At 41.0% G+C, this 27,552-nt stretch overlaps 1 protein-coding gene across 1 annotated transcript; it reads left to right on the plus strand.

Moving 5' to 3' along the window:
• On the plus strand, positions 1-27,552 carry deptor (DEP domain containing MTOR-interacting protein). Its single transcript, XM_070912309.1, has 10 exons — positions 1-218; positions 461-553; positions 3,202-3,380; positions 4,382-4,505; positions 12,519-12,697; positions 18,727-18,909; positions 19,795-19,932; positions 21,878-21,948; positions 22,173-22,277; positions 27,430-27,552. The coding sequence occupies exons 1-10, from the start codon at positions 205-207 to the stop codon at positions 27,550-27,552; spliced, it is 1,209 nt and encodes a 402-aa protein (XP_070768410.1). The 5' UTR covers positions 1-204.

A 27,552-nucleotide genomic window follows, 5' to 3' on the forward strand; every position in this document is an offset into this window, starting at 1 on the left:
TTAATGTGTGCGTGCGGGTATTTGGAGGTGTTGAAGGTTTTCGAGGAATTAAAAGCGGACTGCCGCTGATGGAGCTGCTCCTGCACACTGAGGCTGGGCTGTGACTTGTGACTGCCTGCATTGTTGCATGTGTTTCCTGGGATGGAATAATTCTCCTCCTCACTGATCGAAGGAACAATTGAAAAACTCTTCTTTTCGCTCTCCATGGTGCATAAAGGGTAAGTAAAAAAAACCGGGGTGCATTGTTTATTCTCTGAAAAATCACCGCGTGGATGCTTGCATGGCTTTGTTTTTCAATCCATTTCTGTATATTTGTCAGCTAGAAAGCTGCGCGTTTTGCTGCACAGCATTTCTACTAATTTACAAGAATGCAAGTCTGGTGCTTTTTCTCAGTGCAGAATGATGTCTTTTTTTGTGTGTGTGTGGCTGTTTGGCAACAAAAACACCCTGGCTGTGTTAGCAGGGAGATGGACGGGATCGGGAACACCATGCAGAAGAAGGCTGCGGAGCTGGAGCGGCTGGCCGAAGTGCTCGTCACCGGAGAACAGCTGAGGTAGGGCGGTCGGTCCCGCTCAGGACTCCCCGCTGTCACACATTGAGGGAAGCTGTGGGATTATTTGTCAGGATCATCTAAAAACGGACCTCTACACTTGCAGTCATAAATGAACACACTTAATAAGTCCTTTATTAATATGTAAACAATCTTTCTTTAGTTAGTTTTCATGCTCAATATTGCATGTTTTTTGATGTGTGCGGCCCGGATCGGGATGAACAAGGACATGACAGAACAGGACACTTTAGATAAAGAAAAGCGTGTATTGTAAGCATGTTTGACAGCAGTGATAATCATGTATGTAGCTTCTCCCTCCCTGCAAACTGCACAGCCAAACAAAAGCATCCACACATGCACTACCCTCCCCATGCACACTGCTGCTCCTCACCTATATATACTGTAACATGCACATTTCAGCCCGAGGCATTGTAACCTCCAGAGTCTGCAGGATCCTGTTTTTGATATTGAACACATGAGTCATTTTTCCTGCTCCAGCAGTGCCCTTTGAGCTGCACAGGCAATGATCAACCTACTGAACCTACACCATTATCATGCCCTGCCCATTCATCCTGTGAGGGAATTGTACTGCTAACACTGGCAGTGTTGTTGACATGCTGTACCCTTTGACCTACAGTACGTAAAGAAAGGCTCCATGACCCTGGTGGCGTTCTCTGGCTCACGCTGCCAGTAATGAATAGAGGCTCAGTAGGTAAAGCATGGCATCAATGCCTGGAATTTCAGCCCCCCACTGAACTATGAGGAAAATACGCTGCTGAATTGTGTTTTTCCAGCTGGGTGGGATGAACTCGGTTAGAGCTTTTGCTGTTTCTGAAGAAGCACACGCTGGAACATTGTTCTGTTCTGAAGAACCATAAAAAGTAACAGTCATCACCTCGAGATTAATGGTTTGTGTCTGGACATACTCCTCGATGTGCTCTTGCTTAGCACCAGTGTGTGTTTGTCATTGTGTACTGCGTGTGTGTCAGTGTCTTTGGCACAGCTGTATACTGAGGCTGCCAGCTGGCAGTGAGGCTGGTGTCAGTGAACGACAGGTTGCTCGGGGTGGCTGTCCCAGAGTCCTCTGCCCCTGAGACGTAGCTGTTCTGGGGGAAAGGACTCGAGGTTGTGACATACAAGGCTCACTCTCTCTGTCTCTAAATATTGTCCTTTCTGCCTGTTCTACAGACATAGCAGTCAGCCTGAGAGCTGGGCCTGAGTAGAGTCTCACAGAGCCGCTAGCACGGCTGTCGGCTATTAGTCTTGTTATTGTGTGGTACGAACACACACTGGACAGATGATTGATGTTCTCCCTCAGTGTTTTACCTTGACTCCCTGCTTTAGCTTTGTTGAATTGATTTGATAGTTCAGACCAAATGATGACATGAGGGAGTGAGAAAGTCAAAGTCAATTTGGGAAGAGCAGAATTCATGAAAATAAGTTTAGACCTGATATGAAACACTGTTATAAAATCAAAGAGTGGACCCAACTCACACCTTTGTTTGATCATTTCATCATGAGTCAAGCTCATGGAACATGAGTGACATTGTTCCTGGTACTGATAACGGCACACTGGCTGTTTTTTAAATGTCTTATCACACATTTGTGTGCCACCATGTCGACAGCTCGTAGCAGATGTGCTTCAGGGCTGAAAACCAGACAGAAAGATGGATACCATGGAACACTGACACATGCAGCTGCTGTAGTAAGTCCTGTGACCAGTTCATAGTTGTGAATAGACCATTTGTTGCACCATGGCAGACTGCGATAGAGAGTCAGGCTTGGTGAATGTTTTCAGTCTGGGACTCAGAATCATTATTGTCCTACTGGGAGCCAGAGACTCATTCAGAAACGCTCCCACTTTTCATTGTTTGATCCAGCACAACTTTCAGAAATGCTTTCAGAGAGGAACCCACAGAGTGAGAACACCTACCACAGCAAGTAGTCTGACACCTGAGTCTCCTACAAGGACTCAGCAAGATGGATGACTTTGCTTCCGGCTCTATTTGAGATGATTTATGGGTAGATTAGACTGGAAGGAGAGGATGAGGCTAGACCTAGTTGGAAGTCTGCAACTTGTTTGCCCATCTCAAGTCTTGGCAGAACAGTGTGGGGGTGCTTACTGGGCAGGCTTGGACCAGGGCTGTCATTGCCAATCCAGAGTGATGCTAGCCAGCTGCACACAGGCTCAGCATGGAGTGGAACTAGCTAGCTGCAGGAAGCTTGGCTGAGGCTGTGGTGGGCTGTTTCGTAATACTCAGGTTCAGCAAGAGGTCACGTGATGATGTGAAAGCAGCATCGATGCCGTCTATAGAAAGGGTTGTCATGTCATCATGCGTGTTTGAATAGCATGCATTCACCTCGAGCGCAGAGGACTGATTTGCTCTGTTTAATTTTATAAACATAGATTTGACCTTGTATGACTGTTCAGCTTGTTCTTAGATACTACTCCACTACTTATCTTATCGACTAAATTATGGTTTGCAGCTCACATAGTTAAGTAAAACAGGGCATGACTGCCACCTTTTTGGAATCATTTGTCATTATTCTAATTCTTACTACCGTCAGGATGAATTGTTACTATTATTGACATTTTAAATGGCCACAGTTTATGTCATGTCGAATTCGGCCTCTTGTTTACTGCCCTGCAGGCTGCGTCTCCATGAGGGGAAGGTGATCAAGGATCGGCGGCACCACCTGCGAACGTACCCAAACTGCTTTGTGGCCAAGGAGCTCATTGATTGGCTGATTGAACACAAGGAGGCCTCAGACCGAGACACTGCCATCAAGATCATGCAGAAACTTTTGGACCAGAGCATCATTCACCACGGTGAGGTTGAGCTGTGCGTGTTTGTGTGTGGGGTTACTCTTGTATGTGTTTTCTATTTTCTATAATGGCAAGAGTCTCTCTCTCTCTGTCTTTCTCTCTCTCTCTCTCTCTCTCTCTCTCTCTCTCTCTGTCTTTCTCTCTCTCTCTCTGTCTTTCTCTCTCTCTCTCTCTCTCTCTGTCTTTCTCTCTCTCTCTCTCTCTCTCTCTCTCTCTCTCTGTCTTTCTCTCTCTCTCTCTCTCTCTCTCTCTCTCTCTGTCTTTCTCTCTCTCTCTCTGTCTTTCTTTCTTGACATTTTCTGGGAACATTCTGTGTCTCTTAACGGATGACTCTTCGTGTCTCCCAGCCAATTCGGCTCCAACGCAGCGTCTCACTACCTGTTTCACATTTGACCAGACACTGAAAACAGAGACAGAGAGAGCGGGCTGCCTCTCTTTTTAGTTGAAGTTTAGACAGAGCCAACACAATATTAACTCGTCCCAGCTGTAGATCAATGATTTAATGATGTTTAGATTTTAGTGACAGCTTTATATAAACAGAATTAAAAACCCCATGATCCCATTATGTTACAAAACCCCATGATCCCATTTTGTTACACTATTGCTTGTGCTTGTGTCTACCATTATTAATTACACCCAACTCTTACTGGTTGTAAACTAAAATGGCCTCTGTAGCTGACAGTTGGATGAAATGAAAGTAAATGTGCAATTTGTCAGAGTTATCTGAGTGAAGTCTGGATTTTATCACAGGATTTCATGTTTTTTTGGGTCTTGTAATTTAAGTGCCTTGTATGCTGGTTATGAAATATCAAGATGCAGTCTAAGAGGAAACATAGAAGCTGCATGTATATCTATCATCTGCTTTGTGTGTCTACAGTGTATTAAACGCTGTGGTTCTTGTTAGTCAGTTAGTAAAAACCTCTTGTTCTGGCTCTTTGTCATTGATAATCCATTTCTGCCCGTAAAACTAAAACCTCTATGCATGCGTGTGTGTGTGTTTTCAGTGTGTGACGAGCACCGGGATTTCAAAGACTTGAAGCTGTTTTACCGCTTCCGGAAAGACGATGGCACGTTCCCATTGGACAGTGAAGCCAAAGTCTTCATGAGGGGACAGAGGATCTATGAGAAGTAAGAACACAATATAACACACATATAACACAAACACAACCACATGTTCCTCGTAGTGAAACATATGAGAGGGATTGAAGGAAATGGCTGTTCACACTGTTGTGTAATGGAAACAGAAATTCTCCAGACATTTACCTCTTTATCTCTTAGCATTTCTGATTTTCACTGTTATCTTTTTAGCGTGTAGCTTTAAAGGAATAGCTCATAGTAGTTTTCTTTCCAAGGGTTAGATGAGAAGATTGGTGTCACTTTTCTATCTGTACGTTAAATAGGAAGTCACAGCCAGCAGCTAGTTAGCTTAGCTTAGCTTAGCTTAGCGTAAAGACTGGAAACGGGGAAACAGCTAGCCTGGCTCCGTCCAAAGGTAACAAAATCTTCCCAACAGCACCTCTAAAATTACTAATGAACATGTTATGTCTTGTTTGTCTAACCCAAATGCCTAGTAAAGTGTAAAAATTCCAGCCAAGCTAGCTATTTCCCCCGTTTCCAGTTTTTATGCTAAGCTAAGCTAACCAGCTGCGGACTACAGTTACATGTTTACCGTGTGGACATGAGAGAATCTTGTCATCTGACTCTCGACAAGAAAGCAAATTTCACAAAATGTTGTTCTATCCCTTTGAAATAATGCGTAAACTGCTCCGGTGTAGTGAGAATATTAGTAGCTAGAATAGCATAGCTAGCATAGCTTAACTAGCGTGCTTCAATAGTTAAACATACTTACTTATACTTATGTACACTCTTAAAGTGTATTGTGGAATCGTTTTAACTCCTGCACTCCACACTCCTGCAGGTGTGTCCCTCCATTACTTTACTCCTCTATCTGGGTTTTACTGTGACACAGTGATATTGATACTGATTGTTTTTAAGATATAAGGCTTACCTCCTCAAATGGTACTGATGAAGCTTGTTGATATGATGAACAGTGGACTATCTGATGCTGTTTAAACTTTTGGGACAAGGCCACTTGGCAAGCAGTGGCACGCCATGCATGAATTTCCTGCCTTCCTCTTTGTGAGTCATTCTCCACGACATGCTGACTGAGAAAGTCCAAAATGCCACCACCATTAACTTTTAGTAAATTAGTTTGTTTTGCTGGTAAATTGGATTCCATTAGATCAGAAAGCATAGTATTGAGCCTAACTGGTTTTAACCACGGTAAAAGCCTGCAGGGGAAAATCAGAGGATATTATAAGCATCTTAACAAGAGGTGACTCACAGCATTTGTCCAGAGATGGGCTGGATTTAGAGGAGGGCAGAGGACACCACCCTTGGGACTGTTTTTGTTTGTCATCGGGCTTGCACCCATGATGCTGCTGTTCAAATAGTGATGAGACAAATTGTTTCCATAGTGACCCCAAAGTCTCCACTCCTCTCTATAGTTGTCAGTGGCATTTTCAGATTTTGATTTACGCACACACTCTGTGTTTGCGTTTACACACGTTTTTTTTGGACTAAACACACACGCCTCCTCTTCCACACATCCTGCCCCCTCTTTGTCACATGAGTGAGCTGTATTTCTGTGCCTCTCTTAACACATACACTGTTACACTCTTATAAACAGAGACCTATTTTTCACACACACGCACACACAGCAGTTGCATAAGAGGAAGAAATAGTCCAAGGGGAGACATCTGTCGTCTCAGTTCTGAAAGCTGTGTGTTTATGTAATCACCATGGTGCAGCCCAGGACACACACACACACACACACACACACACACACACACACACACACACACACATATATAAAAACCACAAACACCCCCCAAGCTTGCTCTTGTGGTTGCTTCATGATTACACTTATGGCACAATTAACAGTCCTGCAACATAAAAAAACCCGACCATCTCCATGAGTGCAAAGTGCAAATATCTCCCATCCAGGAAGGATCATTGTTCCCATTGTTTGTTTTCATAATTATACACCAAGGGATGCTTTGGTTCCTCTCTGGAAAGAGGTTTCAATTAAATTTCAGTACTTCTTAAATGAATGAGATGTTTCAGGATACCCCGAACCAAAAACCACAAACATTAATTTTGGCAAAATGAATTAGATTTATATCCTAATGCAAGCTGTTAGTCTTGAACAGGAATTTGGCTTCATTAGATGTCTGCCACAACATACTCATACAGCAGATCATAACCATATACATTTGCTACTTTTTGTACATTCCAACATTAGGCGATTTGTTTGTTATATAAATACTAATTTTCTTGATTTGTCCCTGATATTCACCAAAGATGCTGACTTTGGCCTGAATGTATGTTGGTGCAAACCAAAAAGCTCTTTTTTTAATTTTTGATTTTTACAGAATTTAGTCTGGGCGATGGACATGTGCCTCAACTCTTTTTCTTTCTGTGATTTGTTTTGATCATGTTGTTTAGCTGTTTTAGTTCTTGAATTTAATATAAAATCATTGCTTGCCAACAAAAGTGGATTTGAAAGTTTGAGTTAAAGTTTTTCACGTACAATATCTAAAAAGGGGTTTGAAATAGTAAATAAACTTCCATAAGGTTGTAGAAAAGTGATTTGCTGTAATAGATGATAATATATGATTATATATATATATATATATATATATATATATATATATATATATATATATATAAATAATCTATAATCATATATGTCTATAATCATATATATATATGTGTATATATATATATATATATATATATATATATATATATATATATATATATATATATATGCGTATAAGCCCTACAGTACATACCGTTCAAACTCCATGACCATATGGTATGTTACATCAAGTACTCTTCCCTACAGCCAGTTTCACATCTAGTTTTTCCATTGGAAAAATAAACAGCGCTCCTCGCACATTGATCTCTGATGCTGTCAATTGTCTCATCAACATACACAAACCACAGGAAAGCATTTCAAGCAGTTGTTATGACAGCATTTCCTAGGCGACAGGGTTAGTCAGAGAGGACAATGTTTTACAGACCTTTTAAAGCATTGTTCACCATGTGGACTGTTCACATGTGTGTACTATAGATTGTGGGTGAATTGCATAATTAAAGAAGATTCAGCCATGCTCGTATTGAACGATCAAATAAAAGAAAATAACCTTTTGAATAAGTTACTTAATCTAGCCTTTATTCATTTGGGGTAGATTCACTGAGCATGAAAGCCCTGCTCCATGCTCACACACATTCACAGCTACAGTAGATGCTCAATAAAGTAGAACCAACGTCTTTTCTGTTGGCGTCACTGGGGCAGCTGGGTTATGTGCATTGCTGAAGGGCACCACAGTAGTAGCTATTAGGAAGGTTCAAGCTTTGCTCTTCCACACCCAGATTTATCCTGCCAGTGTACAATAGGTATCAATCCACCAACCTTGTCGGCAAAAGCTTATTTTTGTAGTCCAATTCATTAATAAGGAGTCAAACATTTACCCACAGTAAAATTTGTTTTCTCCAATTTAATCTTAGTTTACTTAAGTCACTTCAGTCACAGAGAACTCTCATCACTATCTCTTTATCCAATATTTGAGCTTCTCTCTTGTCATGTGCACACATGTCTTTATTTTGTGTTTGTGCACCAGAGTGTACTTAAGTGTGCGTGAGAGAGCGTGAAAGAGACAAGACAATGCTGCTTATCTGTTCCATGTGTCTTTTCAAGGCTAAAAAACACCTCAGTTTAAAACAATAATCTCTCTTTTCTCAGGCACCACTGGGCCACCATACTGGTAGCTTTGCATGTTTTCATCACATACACCTACATTATTGGTGACCATTTTCTTTGCATTCCAGTCATCTTGCACACTGACCATCTATTTTGCATTTTTCTGCAAGATACATACATACAATATACATGCTGCTAAATCAAGGGGGAGCAACACAACCTTTCATTTCTAAACATACCACTGGAACTAAAAAAGATGTCTGTGTTACTGCACGGCTGAGGCTGATTTACAGCTGATGATGGTTGGCTAATTACATTAGCTGCTCCCTCTGCTTGAGAGTAGATCCTAACGTTTCCACATGACTAACTGATGACTGGAGGAATGTCTTTGGTTATTACAGTAGGAAGTCCAACATATGTGTTTATTGACAAAGGAAGTTTTGCTATAAAGGCATTTAAACATTTCATGTTGCAACTAGGCTAGATTTGTTAAAGTAATGCTAATCTGGACTGAAAGTCGTGATAAGTACAATAAGTAACGTTATCATTCATTTGTTGTTCCATAAGGTCACCGTTAGGAGCCTTTGGAGACTGTAACTGAGATTAAGGGCTGTATAAATAAAAGAGATTTGACATGAGAAGGTTATATGACATTAAAGATTCAGAACTGGTTGTGTTTACAGTACATGTATGCTGAACCGTTTGTGTAACAGAAGTACATACAGCAAGAATTATTTAGCTGTCAAGTGGCCACAACGCAGCTGAAATGGGGTCATGAAGTGGGAAAATATGTTTGCATATATAAACATTCTCAGATGTTGTTCATGTAGGAAACAGCAACAAATATAATGCTTATTTCTAAATAAGGGTTCTGAATTAGGTATAGTATTGTTTTTCTTACATTTTCCCCAGAGACTTTAATAACAACTGAGACCAAGCCTACAGGCAAATTAACCTAAACAAGAAAAAAAACTTGTAATCATGTAGACGAGTAGCGCCTTTGCTCTTATTTTGAAAAATGTAACTTGCTAATAGATAGTGACAGTATAAGCACACACTTTGCCACTTAAAATTTAATTGTTTCATTGTTTACATTTCATTTTTGGCTCTTAGTGATAGTCCAGTCACTAAATAAAGTCATTTAGAGGAAGGCCATCACAACTTGATTTCCTCCACTTCAGCTCTACTTCAAATCAGCTATATTTAGAAATTACTTAGGTTCTGCGTTAAATATTTAAAGGTAAGGTAAAAAACCCATATTCAGCTTCCTCCATATCAACCTCCTGGTCAGATGATTCTAAGTCTGATGTTTTTGTTTATTTATTTACTTCTATCTGACATACACGTCTTCTGATCGCCTTTAACATTATTCATTTCATTCAGATAGTTTGGAGCTTATTTCTCTAAATTCCCTTTGCCTGCTCTGTGATACTGTGAAGTGCTTACTGTATCGTGCTCTCACATGCCCCTTAAAGTCATATATTTGTTTTTAAAAGTTGTTGTATGGCCCTAGAGAGCCATCAATGCCCCACTTTTATGCAAGAGCAAATCTGAGAGCAGGGAAAAGCCTGGTGGTCCTGCTGACTGAACAACTACATTGCATATCCAGGTCATGGCAGCTGGCCTCGTCCCACTTTATATAATACTCAAGATGCTATTATTCTAAGCACTGTGTTTTACTCTGAGTAGAGTACTTTGAATCAGTCCCTTTGAGCTATCTGTTGACTTAACATGTTTACATGGATTAAATGGCATTGTGCACACAGCCACGTCTCATGGAACATTATGTCCAGGTCTTTCAACATTTGTATTGTGGTGTTGGCTGCTAATGTGGGCTATAACAGTTGTCTCACTAAATCTCCTAATCCATCAATATTTTGACATCTGAACAAGTTTTGTTCTCTGTAGTGTGTTGACTTTACATGAGTAAAGGACTTAAGCAGTCCTGGGTGTGCACCTCAGACCATTTTCTTTAATGCATTTAAACTTCAGTTTAATGTGGGCCTGCAGCTCTGGATCACCAGTCGTAGTTGAATGAACCACACTGAGAGGATGGTATTAGCAGAAAGAGCCCAAGGCCTTTTACAGCCTGCACATGATTTAGGTTTAATTTAGTTTAGATTCATAAATTAGGATCCTCATTTAGTTTCATTAAAGCAGAAGCTGTTTTTCTTGGTTATAAACAATAGACATACTGATTGCTTGTCCATGCCAGACCAACCTTGCCTGCTCCAAACACTGCCATAATCAGTTAAAACATAGAGGGGATTACCTATACAGGCAAGGCTGTTAAAGGATAGTAACTCATACGAGAGTTAGATGAGAAGGTTGATACCACTTTCATGTTTGTACAGTAAATATATTGTTAGACCCAGGAGTCCATTAGCTTAGCTTAGCATAAAGACTGAAAACAACTAGCCTGGCTCTGTCCAAAGGTAACAGAGTCCGCCTACAAGCATCTCTAAAGCTCGCTAATAACACGTTATATCTGGTTTGTTTAATCAGTACAAAAACAAAAGTGTAAAAACGAACGGCCGCTATATCCTGGACTACTTCTTGGCAAGGACCAGTTACCAGGCAACCAACAGAGACTCCAGGAAGTTAGTGGTCCCTACAGGTGCTGATGGGTGGATTTTGTTACCTTCATGTCTTTATGCTAATCTAGGTTAACTGTGTCATGGCTGTCGCCTCATATTTAGCATACAGACAAGAGAGTGGTATAAATCTTCTCATATAAGTCTCCGCAAAAACCTGAATGAGCACATTTCCCTTGTCTAACTATTAACTATTCCATCATCCATCAACCTTTTCAGCGTCATATTTAATCTCTTGACTAATCTGGTATGAAGTTGTGAAAATAAGTCATGTCCAAGGTTAAGTTAATACAGCTTTAAAGATTATCTGTTCACTGACAGATCGGCAGGCAGCACTGGTGCTTCTATCCAGTTTGGACCGGTCTAATTAGGTTGGCGGTTGTTAAAGTTTCCTAGCCTGGAGCCTAAATTCTTCAGCTATAGGATGTGTCTGGTGTCTGGTGGTACAAATATACAGTTCGGTTTCTAGTTCATCAGATGTTCTAAGCTTTCTACAAATCTCCAAGCTGCTATTATATCCATAAATGACAGTTTAGTGAATGATTAATATGACTATGATTGACTTGTGGCAGCAAAACACAGCCAACAAAGATGCACAAAGTTTGGTGTCTCTATCCCTTTTGATGGTACAGTTCGTTGCTAGTGCGTGTTTGGACATGCACAGGTGTATCACAGACAGCTTATTGTTTCTCATGAGCCCTGTCTGGCTGATTTATACTGTTTGAATGCTCAGGCGACAGTGTTTGAGTGCGAGTGACGGGCGTGAATGTGTGTTTAAGAGAGCGGCATTGGGAGGGAGTCAGCAATTCTGTTCTGTGCATGAATGTACTTGTGTTTGTTTGTTTTGAGTGTGTATGTGTCATCGGGTGTCATCCAGAAGAGATCACACCACCCCGCTTCATGTAGTCCTTTGATAAGGACTATCGCTATCACACATCTATAAAGAAAACTGTAAAACACCAGCTATGAAACAGACTCAATTATGATATTTAGCATTTTTTAGTAGAAATCTTATCCACTGCTGTGAAACAGATATTTATTTCAGACTTTACACCCGACTAAGTTGAGTCCGCAAAGTCAAACCTCCATTGATTGTCAGTGAAGCGATCTCAAAGGTTTTTCTCAATATAATTACCTCGTCATCATGCTAAGCTGATCTGTGGTTTTGGTGAATGAGGCTCTAGGAATAACATAACAATTTAATTTTAAGATTCATTCCCAATGCTTGCACTTATGTGGTTGAAGTGCTAATCCGGAGACAGTTACAGTGCAGTGTTTTTTTTTCACTGTGCAGATTACAGAGTGGAGAAATGGGCAGGGCTGCTGGTTTGGAAGATTTTTCACTGCTGGAAATTCCCACTGAACAATAACCCCTGTATTTTTACTGAACACATCTCTTGGATAATAACACAGTTCTATAGTCATATTATGGCCATTGGTTATAAATGTTGTAACATTTCTGAGAACTCACATTTTTTCCCCCATCAGCTAAACGAAAGTAAATGTCAGCTGTTGCTATGTAGACATTAGCCAGTGTTCTTGCATATTCACATTGCTTCCTGTCCTGTAGATGATTCAAATTGATTCAAAATCCCAAACTAAATTGATTCTAGTTGCTGAATTTATTGCTGAATTTATACCAGACCTCTAACTTCAAACTGCCATTAGTGGAGTGGGCTGCTTAATTTTAAGCTCAGTATTTGGATTAAATTGCCTTTTGAATGCAATGACTTCCTAACCAAATCAACTAACAAATGTTTGTTTTATTTCTCTTCACAGGTTGATGAACACAGAAAACAACCTATTACAAACCAGGGAGGAGGAGGGCGGCACATTCGAACGGACGCTGGTGGCCTCTGAGTTCATCGACTGGCTGCTGCAGGAAGGCGAGATGGCAACCAGGGAGGAGGCAGAGCAGCTGGGACGGAGGCTCCTTGAACATGGCATCATCCAGCACGGTGAGGACGATGGGGCAACTGTTGCTAGTGTGTGCAACCTGCGCGCTGTAAATGCTATTTTATGTGCTTTATGTGACAGCCTTTTAACAGTATCAAGCAACACCTGCATCATTCAATTAGTATATACAAAATTGTGATCACAATTTAGTTAATTTAATTTTTTTACATAATCAAAATGTTTAAAATGTACCTTTTGTCATGTCTGCTTGAACCCGCTTCAACTGAGGGGCACACAGTCTGGCTGCAGGTCTTGCTATTGACAGATTGGTGAGCTGTGAATGACTCTTGCTGACAGTAAAGATCGGACTACTTCACGGCTCCTCCTTAACCTGGGGACCTTGCCATTTATAACTCTGTGCTACCTTTGCTTTTCTCTTTTTGGTCATGCAATTTGAAGTGTTGTAGCTCTATCTGGACAACCTGTTGCCTCTTTTTGTCAAAGTCAAAAGGCTGTTTTAAGAAACTTCAAGCCTTCACATCTAAACAAAAATAGGTTAACATAGCCTCAACTGGGAAACTGGAAACTTTAAAATGGAAACTGTGTAAGTTCAGCACCCATTCTCGTCCACTCCTAAAACTCATTACAGCTTATTTTGGGCTCCCAGCCGTTCTGGACTGACCCACATTTATATGTCACACTGGCTTGGATTGTATTTCACTAGTCTTGATTCTCTATGTCCTATTCTTGACCTGACCTGGCTGACTCAAGAGTGAATAGAGTTACAGAATGTTATTGAGTTATAAACACGAGGAAAATATCACAGGTATCAGGAGGTCAACAAGTTCTACTGGCCAGAGACCAGAACCAGGGCGGTCATGTTGTCATCTGTGAATATATATCTATATACAGTTGCAATCAGAAATATTCAACCCCCTCACCTCAAAAGACATTGTAGTGATGTGGATGAAAGATAATGACAATAAATGACAAAAAACCTCATTAAACAACGAAAAATATTTATTGATACATATTTGAGTTATTTTGACAACAGAAGTTGACTTAACTCCGAAGTTCAAATGAAAAATGTAACTCTTTTAACACATGTGCATGTGCAGTATTATTCAACCCCCAGCTTCAGTACTTTGTGGAGCATCCTTTAGCTTTTATAACTTCTAACAAACGTTTCCGGTAAGTGCTGACAAGCTTCTTACACCTCTTGATCGGAATCTTTGCCCATTCTTCACGTGCAAAAGCCTCTAGCTCAGTGATGTTTGATGGCTTCCGTGCTGCTACTGCCTTCTTTAAATCCCACCAAAGATTTTCAATGGGATTTAAATCTGGTGACTGAGAAGGCCACTCCAGGACGTTCCAGGATGTTTTTCTCAACCAAGCTTTGGTTGACTTGGAGGTGTGCTTGGGATCATTGTCTTGCTGGAAAGTCCAATGATCACCAAGGTTTAATTTGTCAACAGAAGGCATCACATTCCTCTTTAAAATGGCCTGGTATTTCTGGGAATCCATGATGCCAGGTACATGATCACGATTGCCAGTTCCTGCCGCAGAAAAGCAGCCCCACATCATCAATGACCCACCTCCATGCTTGACCGTGGGGATGGTATTCTTCTGGTCATAGGCCTCACCTTTCGCACGCCAGACATACCGCTGATCCATATGTCCAAACAGTTGCAGTTTGGTTTCATCAGTCCATAGAACTGTCTCCCAAAACTCTGTAGTCTTATCCAAATTCCTCCTGGCATATTCTAGTCAACTTTTGTGTTGATGTTCCTTGTGGAAGAGTGGAGTGCGTCTTGGAGTCCGGCCATGACGCCCTTGTTTATTTAGTGCATGTCTAATAGTTGCCACTGAAGCACTTGTACCAGCCTTCATCACGTCATCCTGTAGGTGTCTTGCAGTCACACGGGGGTTTTTCTTAGTTATCCTGACTAAGTTGCTAAGGGCCCTTGATGAAATTTTGGGCTTTCTTCCACGGCCAGGCAGGTTTGCAGCTGTTCCATAAGTTTTAAACTTCCTTATAATACTCCCAATGGTGTCTCTTGGAATGTTAAATTTTTTGGAATTGTTCTTATACCCATGGCCCTTCAGGTGTGATGAAATAATCTCCTCTGTCAGCTTTTGTGGAAGCTCCTTTGTCTTTCCCATGATTTCAACTCACCTTGAATACCTTCATGGGTGGGGTTTATATATGCATCACAGCTGAAGCAAATGAAGGATCATGATAGTGTTCCCAAAGGCTTAATTATGTTTCAACTCCACTTTAGGCCATAAAAACTGTCAGAAAGCTTTAAAAACAACAATATTATATAGGGGTTGAATAATTGTGACATGGCTATCTTAACAAGATATACTGTTACACACAAATACTACATCATGCATTTTCTGTGTTGATTTTATGTATCACTCAACTCATAAAGAAGTCATCCAAAGCAGAATCTTGCTCTTTGAAAAAACTTTAATTGATAAATCCTTAAAATCTTTGGGGGGTTGAATATTTCTTATTGCAACTGTATATGTATATATATATATATATATATATATATATATATATATATATATATATATATATAGTTGTTTTATGTGATTGGTTCAGCTTGGACAAAGTACTCAGACCCTTTTTTAAAGTAAAAATACTAGTACCACTTACTCTCTTACCTGTTACTAACTGTATGAAAATAGAAAAGTCTTAATAATGACAATAAGAATAATAACTTGATTACAGAGAAGGAGCAAGAGAAATGTCTATTAATTTATGACATTATGATTTATTCAATATCCTGAAATGTTTATCAACTTAAAACAATAAAATCATCAGCAAATATGTCCCGTGTAAACAAAGGGAGCCATCAGAAAACAGGTAGAGACAGATTTTCTGCATTTGTGCATATTTCACACTGCACGTCGTCACTCCAGTAGTTTTATTGGCGAATTTGAGAGGAACTGAAAACCAGTGTTTTTCTCTGTTTTGGAAGAGCATTAATGCTTCTGCTTTGTGTGCTCTTTAATCAAACATGTCACTCCCAGGTGTGAATGTGTGTTTGCAGCCCCTCGTTAAATCAAGCCAATTAAAGGCATAATTAGCGCCAGCTGCACTGACAGGCCATAACATTGTTGATGTCTTGTTGCTAAAAACGTTTCAAAGGTATTTTCAAAATGTGGAAATATTAGAACACAGAGTGAATGCTGACCCACACAAGGTTATAGTTATGTGTGCATTTGTGTATTTCACTTGTGGTTTATATGTCCTACAATAGTTCTCCCCTGTACGACCTCGACAGTTTGCGTTTGAGATTTTGTTTAACAATGAACGTGGATCCTGAGTGAGTTTCTGTCGGGTCACCACATGACATGAAATTCGATTTGACACTGATGTCTGTGGCTCACACCCGTGTCTGATTAAATTAGGATGTGTATTACTGCAGAGGAGTCACATGGCCTCAGTGTTTCATTTGAACATACAGTATTATGCAGATTTCACCGTATGACAAATGGTGAAAATAAATACATTCACGATAGAATAAATCATAATATGTTGAGGCATTGAACGTGTACAATATAATCTTCAACACAGCCAGGGGTTGGCATGTGGAAGTGCTCTGGTGTGGATTGCAGACTGTATATGGCCATAAGGAACAATACTTCATAAAAATACCACTGCCACTTCACTTAGTTAATGCAATACAGAGCCTGATCTGCTTCCTGCCGGCCTCATAGAGCCTTCATAGTGTCATCCTCCCTGTGGAAATAACTGCACCAGCGCTACACGGATGATATGTGGACTCTGCACTGTACATATCATTATACGCCCTTTTGTTACAGTAAGAAGAGTGAATGAAACTAATTTAGCTTTATAGATAATGTGCTTACAGTCTTCAGTTGCCATTAGAAACACATTATAAACATGGTGGAGAGGAACAGTTAACTAGCTTATCTGCATTCCTGCTCTCTGCTGTGCCGGGCAGAGGTCATGTTCTCTCATTCATACATGTAATGTATAGAAGGCAAGTCTGGATGGATCCACATTGTGTCTGGTTATCATTGTTTACTGTGGGACAATATGCAAGCTGGTTTTATACGCTATGCATCTGAGCAGCTGAGATGAGGGATCCCACACAAAGAGCCAGCTTTAGAACAGGCCGACAGTAAAAGTAAGTAAGTATGTTGCAGATAATGTACAAAAGCAACTTGAGAATATAAATCACAGGAGTGGTCAGAGTTGAGTTGCTGTGTCACTGTGCCAAAGACAGCAGGCTGTAATCTGTAACCATGCTTTATAAATCTTAAACCGAGACTGTTTCTGCCACAAGGTCTTCCTAAATCAGTTTCACAAGAGTGTGAGGCAGTGTTTCAGTTCCACAGTAGTTCAGTCAGTGTCTTTTTGTCTTTTGTCACATTTGATATTTTCAGTTTATTGTCCTCACTTCCTATGTGCTCATGTCCTTTTTATCTGCCTTGTCTGGTTTTATTTCCTTTTGTAAAGCACTTTGTAACATTGTTAAGAAAAGTGCTATATAAAGTTTATTATCATTATTATTATATGGTAAAAGGATTGTGTTAGGTTGACAATAGCTTTGCACCCACAAAAGGACATGTGAACTAACCACAAGCCCAATGTGTGTTTCTTATTGCACTGATAACTAAATGTCTACATAGAAGAAATACACCAGATTAGCATGGCTGTAGCTGTATCAGTTAAGGATGTCAGACATACAGTAACAGTTTTGTTTTTTACTACTTTTATTTATTTATCTTCTTCGTCCTTCTGTGCTGATAATTGCTTGCTTACCTTACTTCTTGCATTATTTGTGCTTTATTTGTCTCTTATTTTGGATTCCAGCCAGTCAAATAAATGGTGATAAATGGTCCAATAGGTGGACTAAAGCCCCAATGGATTATTTTCAACCATAGAGGAAGAGTACTAAGAATTACCAACATGATATATGACTTCAGTGTGGATATATGGACGAAATTATTGTCTGTATTTCTAACAGATTTGATGCTTACTAGTGCAGTCAGGGCCAGGGTTGGTCTTTAGATCTGCAAATCCTAGTGAAGGAGGTTTGATAAGAGGACCTGCTGCTGTAGAGGGCAAACTCGGATCAAGAAACATTAATGAGCACTACATTAGATGGGTGGTTTTATTTTTTGGGGGAAGCGTGCAGATTTAAATTGTATTACTTATCCTGTGTGAAAGGCCTTGATGAGTCATTCAAAATGACATTACAGCACTGATACAGCTGATGAAAGTTAACCAGTTTGAATACAGCTTATTAAACTTGCATAACCACACACAGGCAGTTGGGCGTCAGTTTCTAAGCAGGTTACTGATGTATGTAGCCAGGTGGTTTATGTTTTTTTTATTTATTTTTTTATTCATGTAGCCTATCATTTTGAACTTTTTTTCAAAGACACGAACAAACAAAGACAAGAAACAATATCAAAGCAGATGAAAATGGGAAAATAACACCGCAAGGACCATAAAAGGAGGTTCACAACAAACAAAAAAATGGGCCTTCTGTAAACTGAAGCAATGTTAACATTAAAGCAGGGCTTGAACATTGACGGTGAATTGACAGTTGCTTATTAATTTAAATGATATTGTGTTCTGGTAGCTCCTCAGTTCAGCTGCTCTTATCATGGCCGAAGTCGATGCTCTCTGAGGTCAGTTTGTGTTTGTTCAGCTCAGGTGATCTCAGCTCAGTGGACAGTTTGTTTAGTGCTGCTCAGTTGAGTTCAGAGTTTCAGGCTCGGCTGAGCTCAGTTCAGGTGAGAAACGTGAATCTGTGAGATTTTCAGCCAAGCTGGCCTGTGGAAAAGATGATTACACAGTCACTTCACTAAAATGATTTGACTTGGGTGTGAGGCGTTAGATTCACAGTGCTCATGCTTTATATCTCTACCTTCTTCATACTTAATCCTAAAGAATAGATAGATATAAATTAGGGTATTATGGTTGACTATCAGTGAATATCCATCAAAGCATGTGGTGAAGTTTCAAAAGCTTTCTACCTTCTCTTATTTCTCTCTCTTTCTCTTTCACAAAGCTCATTTATCCATTTTTCTTTGTCTCCAGTCACCAACAAGCATCACTTTGTCGACGGGCCCCTCCTCTACCAGTTCAGGATGAATTTCAGACGACGGCGGCGATTGATCGAACTTCTTCACGAGCGCGGACGCAGCATCCCAGAGAGTCACGACAGTCCCTTCTGTCTCCGCAAACAGAACTCGGATGGAGGCAACACAAGCTTCCTCTCAGGTAGACACTGTACCACACACACACACACACACACACACAGTAACTGTATGTACAGTGGTCATGTCCAGTTTTATATAACGTAGTATATCAGTTTGTGATTGACAGAGAAGCTGAGGTCAAAACATAAACCTGACAGAAAACGCCTCTGTTGTCATTATATAATATAAATACTTCCTTCAGTTATTGGATTCTGTCTTCTATGAAAACAAACACAGTTACATATTATCCTCTGTTGACACACGCATACGCACGATAACTAGTGTCCTTGGTGGTGTCTGCCATGTTAAGATAATGGAGTGGAGCTATTTGTGTTGCCAAGCAGAAGAATATTGTGTTGAAAGTGCTGAGTCCTGTTGTTCGATCACATTGTCCAGCTGACTTGGCACCTGAAAAATAAGTCGGAGATTTGCAACTTCAGCTCAGCTCCAGATTTCATATGGGTTATTCAGCTCATACTGAGTGAAATGTCAAATATCGGCACTCTGCAGCAGTGGATACCGCCCCCCCCCCCCTCCCTGAATGTGATAAATAGCACTCACAAGAAGTAGCATAAAGTGCTTGTTTTTAGCAAACAATGGTAGACAGAGAGAGAGAGAGGTCCCAGGGGAATGTTTTTGACTTAACTGAAGTGGGCAACCATATCAGGAAAGAGGAAGTAACGGGAAACAGGGTTTACATGGGTAATATTTCTATATTTTTGGAAAATTCTGAAAATTATAACCCACTCTTTTCAAATATATGTGCTAGGTTATACTAATTGAGAGGGATTAAATGAGGCATGCAGATCAGCTGTCTCCATCTCATAATAAATGTGAAAAAAGTTTTTCTCTTCTTTGCAGCTTTCTCTCATCTGTCTCCAGCCTAACGTCTCTCTCTCTGTCTCAGTGAGTCCCACTAAAGAGATAAAGGTGGTGGTCGGAGTTCGGCGGAGCAGCATGAGCAGCAGCTGTGGCAGCAGTGGTTATTACAGCAGCAGTCCTACGCTCAGCAGCAGTCCACCTGTCCTCTGCAACCCCAAGTCAGGTGAGATGACATGGACACATGCCCATGCATAGTCTAGTTTGTGAAGGGCCTCACTGTGCAGTTCTTCACATGAAATACTAGAGGTGTTATTTGTTATTTCATTTTGTTTTCAGGTACTGTGTCTTAGTTTGTGTTAGCTTGTGGTTTTCTTTTTATTTACTTTTATTGTTATTATTAATCATCTGCGATAGACGATGGCAACATGACAAGTCGTGGTCCTGGTTTTCCTGATGCAGATCAGCTGTACCCATCTCATAATGAATGTGAATAAATTATTTAGAGGTGGAAGTGAACTTGTGAAGAAATGTTAAAAAAAAGAAGCCTAAATGACCTCATGTTAACTACAGAGGAAGATACATTTGTGCTGCTTGTGGCAAGTGATACACATGCACATCATTTGAAGATGGACTGCTTTAACGTCTGAGTGGAGTTTTGAATGAAGAAGGGATGCCTTTGAGCTGTGTGTGTGTGTGTGTTTTCTGCTTTGTGTGTCTTTACTACTCTGAGGTTTCCTTTGATGGGTCTAATCCAAGCAGAGTCCTTGACAGAGTCTCTTTGTAGCCGCAGAGCCCCCTCAACATGAGCACTCTCACACACGATACACAATGAACAGGAAAAGGAAGGCACAAATACACACACGCACAGAATTCCCCTCTGCTTCACATTACCCTTAGTAATTGTGTGTTTCACACGATGGGAAGATAAGAAGTCCAAAAATATAAAACATTCATGTAGACGATACAAAAGTTGCCCAATGAATGAGAGGATCTGTTCTGGTATACAGATAAAAAAAAAAGATGTTGGCCTCTGATATGAAGTAGAAGTAGAAGTGACAGATGTTGAGGTACTAAAAACATGCTGTCCTGATCAGATCAGGATTTCCACAGAGAGATTATGGAAATGTCCAGATCTAGAGGATAAAAGGTAGTAAAAGAAGTAAATGCAAGTCAAGTCATTTTAGCACTTAAAGGTTTATTCGACATACTTTTGCACACATCTTCTTAATTTATAGCTGTTTTCTGTCTTTGTGAAATAAAAAACCCAAATGTCTATAAAGCAGTGCATACGATTTGGTTTTGGTTTATAAATCTTTGGACATACAAACTTTTACCAAATATCTGTGGTATCTGTGTGTTCAGTGTAGTGTCACTCATTAATTCATCACACTTTTGCCTGATAAATCATAATAATCAGTGACGCTTCGATCATCAAACATCAGTAGAGTCATCAGTAATGATTTAGTTAACAAAGTGCCTCCTTTTAAAGGATTAATAATGAACAGAACATAAGAACAGAGAAATAAAAGAAATAAAATGAAATAAAAGTACACTGAATGGCAAAAATAAAGAATTTGAGCAGTTATTTAGAAGTTTATAATTGTCATATTATAAATCAGTGTGAAGAAATGCATACACACACACTTTTCATATGATCACATTTGCTCTAGAAAACCAAACTTTGATTTGAAGCATGTGAGAAGATGTGTGTATATTCTTCTTTAATGTGACCATGTGTGACGTGTGTGTTTATGTGATTCTTTATACATCTGCCTCCTTGTTGCTGACCAGTCAGCTACGTTTTCCCAGCTCTCTGTTTTGTCACATTTTCTATCATTTGTGCTTAATCTAGTGAATTTAAAATTAAATTAAAATCATTTTTTGACACAAAAAAGTCCAGTAAAGTCAGTGGAGAGTTATGTTGAAGTGAGTAATAGTTAGGGGAAGTTGGAGGAGAGGAAGGGGAGCGATATTGTTTCAGGAAGCAGCGAGCCTCCAGGCCCTGTTAGCATGTGACTGACATTAGGACTTTCTACACAAACATACATACACACTTTTTAACAGGCAGTATCGTGTGTTTCAGTGTGTGTGCGCAGTAACCATGCACATGTATGGTCGTGCCTGATTATCACGAGTAACATTTTGTGTGTGTGTGTTTCTCTCAACAGTTCTGAAAAGACAAGTGAGTCCAGAGGAGCTGCAGACACCAGGAGGACCTTTTCTAAAGAAGACATTCACTGTAGGACACTCACTCACACACACACTCACACACTCACACACACACACTCTCACACACACACACACACACACACACACACACACACACACACACACACACAGCTAGCTTAGCTACAACCAGACATCTATAACAGATGAACATTTTGGCTCAGGTTAAACACTAACCGTGCATTAAAAACAGTGAGATGTCATATTGTGTCAACATGTGTGCTTGTTGTTCCTCAGATCGTAGGTGATGCTGTGGGCTGGGGCTTCGTGGTGCGAGGCAGCCAACCCTGCCACATCCAGGCTGTGGACCCCGGTGGACCTGCAGCTGCTGCTGGCATGAAGGTGAGGACAGGAGAAATGTATGATCGCAATAGACTGAAGGTTAGATGAAGTGAGGTAAGGAGGTGTTGCAGCTTTTGATTTGATGTGTAGAAGAGTTACTGTATGTTATCTGTTGAGGCTGCAGTACTACTGGAGAAATGTGCATGCCTTTGTCTTCTGTGGTTTTATTACTCTCTTCATGACCCACAATGCAATATGATGATTGGAGAAGGGAGCCCTTGTTATTTTATTCTGAGAGATTAAAATAAAAACTGGATGTTTGCCTTTGATATTTGAGATAGCTTCCTCTGTTTGTTTGTTGTTTATAGAAATGCAAAGTACATTGTCAGTAGTTGTCTGAGCAGTGTTTTACTTTTTAGAGTGGGTCGTTAAGTCTGCACTTAAATATATACTGTTATATTTAAGTGCAGACTGTGTTAGACAAGTGTTCGGGAAGGAATAGAAAGAAGAGTGCAGGGACGCTTCCTGTAACCTCAGCCTGCAGGAGGAGGATGGTCGGGACAGGAGCAGAGGCTAGCTGTGCAAGCAGGAAAAGTGTTGAGGGAAGAAGGGAAACAGGGTAATGGTGGCTCTGCTGCCACAGCTGGCATGAAGGTATGTAAACAGAGTGGCAGCAAGGAATCCTGGGAATGCAGAGCACGGCGACTTGAACCGCAGCATGGAGAGGGAGGAGAGAGCAAGGACTGAATGGAAAAAGGCAGCAGGAGCCAGAAAGAGGAGCAGAGAAACACATGACCTAGGAGAGGAAACATGAAGTTATGAAGCACATAATGACCTATTGGTTGTGTCTTGTTTCGTGTTTGAATAATTAATAAAGCAATGCTAATGTCCAGTGGACACTTTTTTAAATTAAGTGAACATTGTGTCCTTTTATGGAAACCCAAAGGTGACAACTCTTTAAAAGAAACATGAAAATCTGGGGTTTTACGTATGCAGTGATTTGTTTTCAATTCAAGCTGCAAAGCTGCTGCTGTTTTCTGCACATGATGGCAGCAAAATGAAACTTTGCCGACTAAGCAAAGGAAAGGATGTTAACTCAGAGTGACGTCAGGGTGAAGACGCATGAGCTGAAGAGTGAAGAGTGTGGAGGATGAGGAAGGAGGCAGAGGGAGAGGATCTTAAGTATTAGCACTGAAAGCGGAAACGGTCAGTGGAAATAATATCACTTCTGCTTTGATTACTGTCAACGGTCATATTTTATCCCCATGGAAACACGTGTCATGGTTCACAGTGGGTTGTAAAAGAGTCCTCATAAAAATGTGTGTTTATGTCTTTGTCTGTGTGTGTGATTAGCTCCGGACCGATTGTGTGACCTGTGCATACTGTACCTTTTTGTGTGTTTTAGTTTTTTAGTCTGAAGGGTAGGATTATCTTTTATGTACTGAGGGCAAAAAAACCAAAACCAGAATATGAGACTTTCACTAGTTGTCGATCAAATTCCTAGTGTGCAGCAGTGTGTGTGTGCTACAGCATCACCAGTTGATTTGTGAGTCGTTCACTGCACTCCCTGCGGTTCCTAGAAGGTTAGCCCTGTTTCTCTTCACCTGAGTAGTTTTTATTGATGTGTAATTAAGCAGTAACACAATCCGGGAGAGGGAGTGCCTTGCTGTGAGGTGTTGGCACTGCGGTCCAGGCAACAGGCCAAATGAGATACTTACACCCATTGACCTCGGTGGGGTGGGGTGGGCTAGTAAAAAGCATCATGAGGCTTTTCTCATTTCTCATCATACACACAGACACACACTTTCAAGCGCTGCTGTCTGTTTGTCTCTTTTTCCACCACACACAGACACACACATCAGCATTGTCCTGGCCATAATGGATCCGAGCACTTATGTAACAGTCAGAGTCACTTCTAATGAACTTCTGTAAGGCTGCAGGTAGAGCAGGATGTGTGTTTGTCTCACTGTGTGCCCATTTGTGCGTCCTGTACTGTACTTCTTGTTTGAACACCATTACGTGTCTGTACTGAACAATATGTTCTATACCTCATGGATGTAATCATCAGAGTTTCTTAACCTCCATTTTAAACATTTTGAACCCCAAAATTGAAAAACATTTTCCATTCACAATTTGCCTCAAGGGGTTTTACAGTCTGTACTTAGACCCTTGATTCTATGAGGAAAAACTCCCCAAAAGAACCTTTTTAACAGAGAAAAAATGGAGGAAACCTCAGGAAGATCAACAGAGGAGGGATCCCTCTCCCAGGACAGGCAGACATGCAATAGATGTCGTCTGTACAGAATAGATTCACAACAGAAAATCATAGTATTTACAATTATGATGACAAAATGTAGATTGTAAAACATAAGTGAAGAGGATGGTTCCAGGATAGACAATTTAGCAGCTTCAGGTGTTGCCCACTAAGTACAATCTGAGCCACACCCTCTCCACCATAGAGACCTGGAAAGATGACAGACCACACGAACACAGAGGAGGACAACAGCATTCACACAGAGGAGAGGAGAAACAAACCAACACATAGAGGGAGGGAGAGCCATGATAACATGCAAAACTAGGAGAGAGAAGGGGAGAGGCTGAATCTCCTGGGGGACGAAGATCCCATGAGATCAGCGACTGGATGAGGCACCGACAGCCAGGAGAGAGAGAGAGAGAGGTCCAGATCCTATCTAGTCCAGTACAGAGAAGCCTGAGTGGAGGAGAGGAGGAGGAGAAGGGGAGGAAGGGAGGGGAGTGCATGCAAAGGCTTGGCAGCTTTTAGGGCACAGAAACAAAACCATTGAGGGTTAGGGAAATGCAGTCGATATCAAAAAGTTTGCAGTCTGTTAGTTGAATTCTTGTTGGCAGGATAGACGTGGACTATAAGTACTAATGTTAATAGACTGAGACTGAGACTGAGACCGACCCGCTGGTGGTTTCAATTTATTGTTTCTCTGGCTTTCTGACTCATCAGGGGACATAAATTCAAATATGGCCTGAGGTCATCCATCAGTGTTTTTGTAAAGAGCGACTATTCTCTCCATTGCATACAGCTGTTATCGCTGCATCATGCGAGTTGAATATCTCGGCTTGGCCTCCTAACATGTGTTGTCTATTCTCTCTCCACGTCTTCTCTGTATGCCCCTTTCTGTCTCTTTCCTTTCTCTTTTGTAAGAGTGAGTTTAACCCTCTGAGTGCAAGGAGCCATTCAGTCCAGCTGGGCCCCAGCCAAGACTAACAACCCCACAGCCTGAAAGGAGAGGAGTGTCAGTGGGAGAGAAAAGCGGGGGGGGGGGGGGGGGTTGTTGGAGGAGAGTACAAGAGGTTGAAAGGAAAGGTGGAACGGAGAGAGAAATGAATAGAAGTGGAGAAAGAGAGAGTGTGTCCAGAGTACTTTGACTTTGCAAGTAGTGTGATATAGGCTGCAGAGGTTTAGATGTGATTACAGTGAGAGTCTGAAATTCCTCTGCAGCACAGGATTAACAGGCTGGGCTTTTTTTTTCCTTCCCTCCATCACTTTTAATCTCTCTTTCTCCTTATTCTCCCTCCGCCTCTTCTGATCTCTCCTTTCCTGAAACATTTACGAAGGCTGGCAAAAACATTTAGCAGCAATTGCTGTGAAAATAACTCAAAATAGTAACATCTATCTGCATGTGTTCACTACTCTCAGTTCCGCTTGTAACAGTTTGTGTAAGGAACAGGCAGGGTTTAAATGGCTGCTCCCTATAACATGTTTCCTGAGTCAAGCACCAATGAAACACATCTGAAAAGGTTTTTCTTCCGTCGTCCCCCAGCAGTCTGTGTCTGCACCTAAGTGATTTATAGGCAGTATAAATGTCCCAATGATTGTGTGCTTTTGTTCTCTCTGACATACACTTTTTTTTTTATCCATCTTGCCGAGCTTTTGGAAAACTTTTGAGAGCCAATGAATTGGGGTGTGCTTGCGTGTGTGCGCCTGTAATAGCTGGCAAAGAAAACCAAACCGCAGCAGCAGCAGCAGCAGCAGAAACGGCAGCATCATGTTGCAAGAGCAGCAGCTAGAAGGTTCAGACAACAAGCCTTATCTCTATCAGAGCTGCCGAGTTGGCACAGCAGTTAAATAATGATAAGGGAGGCGGGTCCAGGCATGACAGGAGAGTGATTCGAGCATGGCTGTCATGTTGTGCCTGGTGTCATTTATGTCAGGCAACACTGTCACTATTTACCCGTTTCTCTCTACTGTTGGAGCTTTGAGTATGTTGTAATTAATATGTTGTCTTACTTGCTGCACTGCCAGTGGACAAATGTTTTTTGAAGGAATGACTCAAAAAAAGAGTCATTGAAACATTCACCCTCTGCACACTTGTGTTTCTGAAATGTCTGTAGCTTGACAACAGCATAGCTAGATTAACCTGTTCAGGGGCTTCAGGGCAAAACGTGCTGCTGGGCCCCTAAAAACAAGATATAACGTGTAAATTAGTGAGCTTTAGAGGTGCTTGTTGATGGATTTTGTTACCATTGGACAGAACCAGGCTAGCTGTTTCCAGTGGTTGTGCTAAGCTAAGCTAACTCGTAGGATCCAACTACATATTTACCGCACAGACATGAGAGTGGTATTAATCCTCTTATCGAACTCTTAGCAAGAAAGCTATATATCTGCCCTCATAGGCCCTCTTTATGTCAGTTGATATGTGCTGTAATTTAGCATGTTCCCAAAGAAATTCCAACTACTTTAAATGAGCAAAAAGCTGTTGACGCACAGTAAGCCTGGGGCTCTCCAGGCCCTTGAAGCTTGGGGCCTCGGGACAGTTGTAGTCCATTTTAGATTCACAGCAGTTACAATGGATTCCAATGGAGAGCTAGAATCACAGGAGAAAAGCACTAAAATATCCATAGAAACTTCTCCACCACAGATCCAAATGTTGATTATGTTCCAAATACCACATAACAGTGCAGAATACACTATTTCCATGCCATGCTATCGTCTTCCCAAAGCTCCAGAGCAAAGGAATGATTGACTTTTCTAAACCACCTTCAGGAGGTGAGTATTTTATTCCCCAAAGACAGATTCTCTGTGTAGTGTTCAGTCCCTTATTTCTCTCTGTACTCCCTCCATCACTTTCACTTCCAACCCCGTTTCACTCCATTTTAACTTGTTCGATTGGTGTGAAAGTTGAGGGCATTACAGCCAAAGCGTCACTCATGTCTCCTCTCATGGTCCGTCTTTCTTCAGGTGTGCCAGTTTGTGGTGTCGGTGAACGGACTGAATGTCCTCTCTCAGGACTACCGTGCCGTCAGCAACCTGATCCTGACTGGACCCAGAACGATCGTCATGGAGGTGATGGAGGAGGCGTAA

The sequence above is a fragment of the Enoplosus armatus genome, chromosome 9 (assembly GCF_043641665.1).
Source record: "Enoplosus armatus isolate fEnoArm2 chromosome 9, fEnoArm2.hap1, whole genome shotgun sequence".
Lineage (NCBI taxonomy): Eukaryota > Metazoa > Chordata > Actinopteri > Centrarchiformes > Enoplosidae > Enoplosus > Enoplosus armatus.

What these genes read in the sequence shown, in the direction of transcription:
- deptor (XM_070912309.1), top strand. An exon ending in GGACAGAGGATCTATGAGAA is followed by an intron (nt 4,506 to 12,518) that starts GTAAGAACACAA and finishes TTCTCTTCACAG; the next exon opens with GTTGATGAACACAGAAAACA. An exon ending in CCTCTGCAACCCCAAGTCAG is followed by an intron (nt 19,933 to 21,877) that starts GTGAGATGACAT and finishes TTCTCTCAACAG; the next exon opens with TTCTGAAAAGACAAGTGAGT.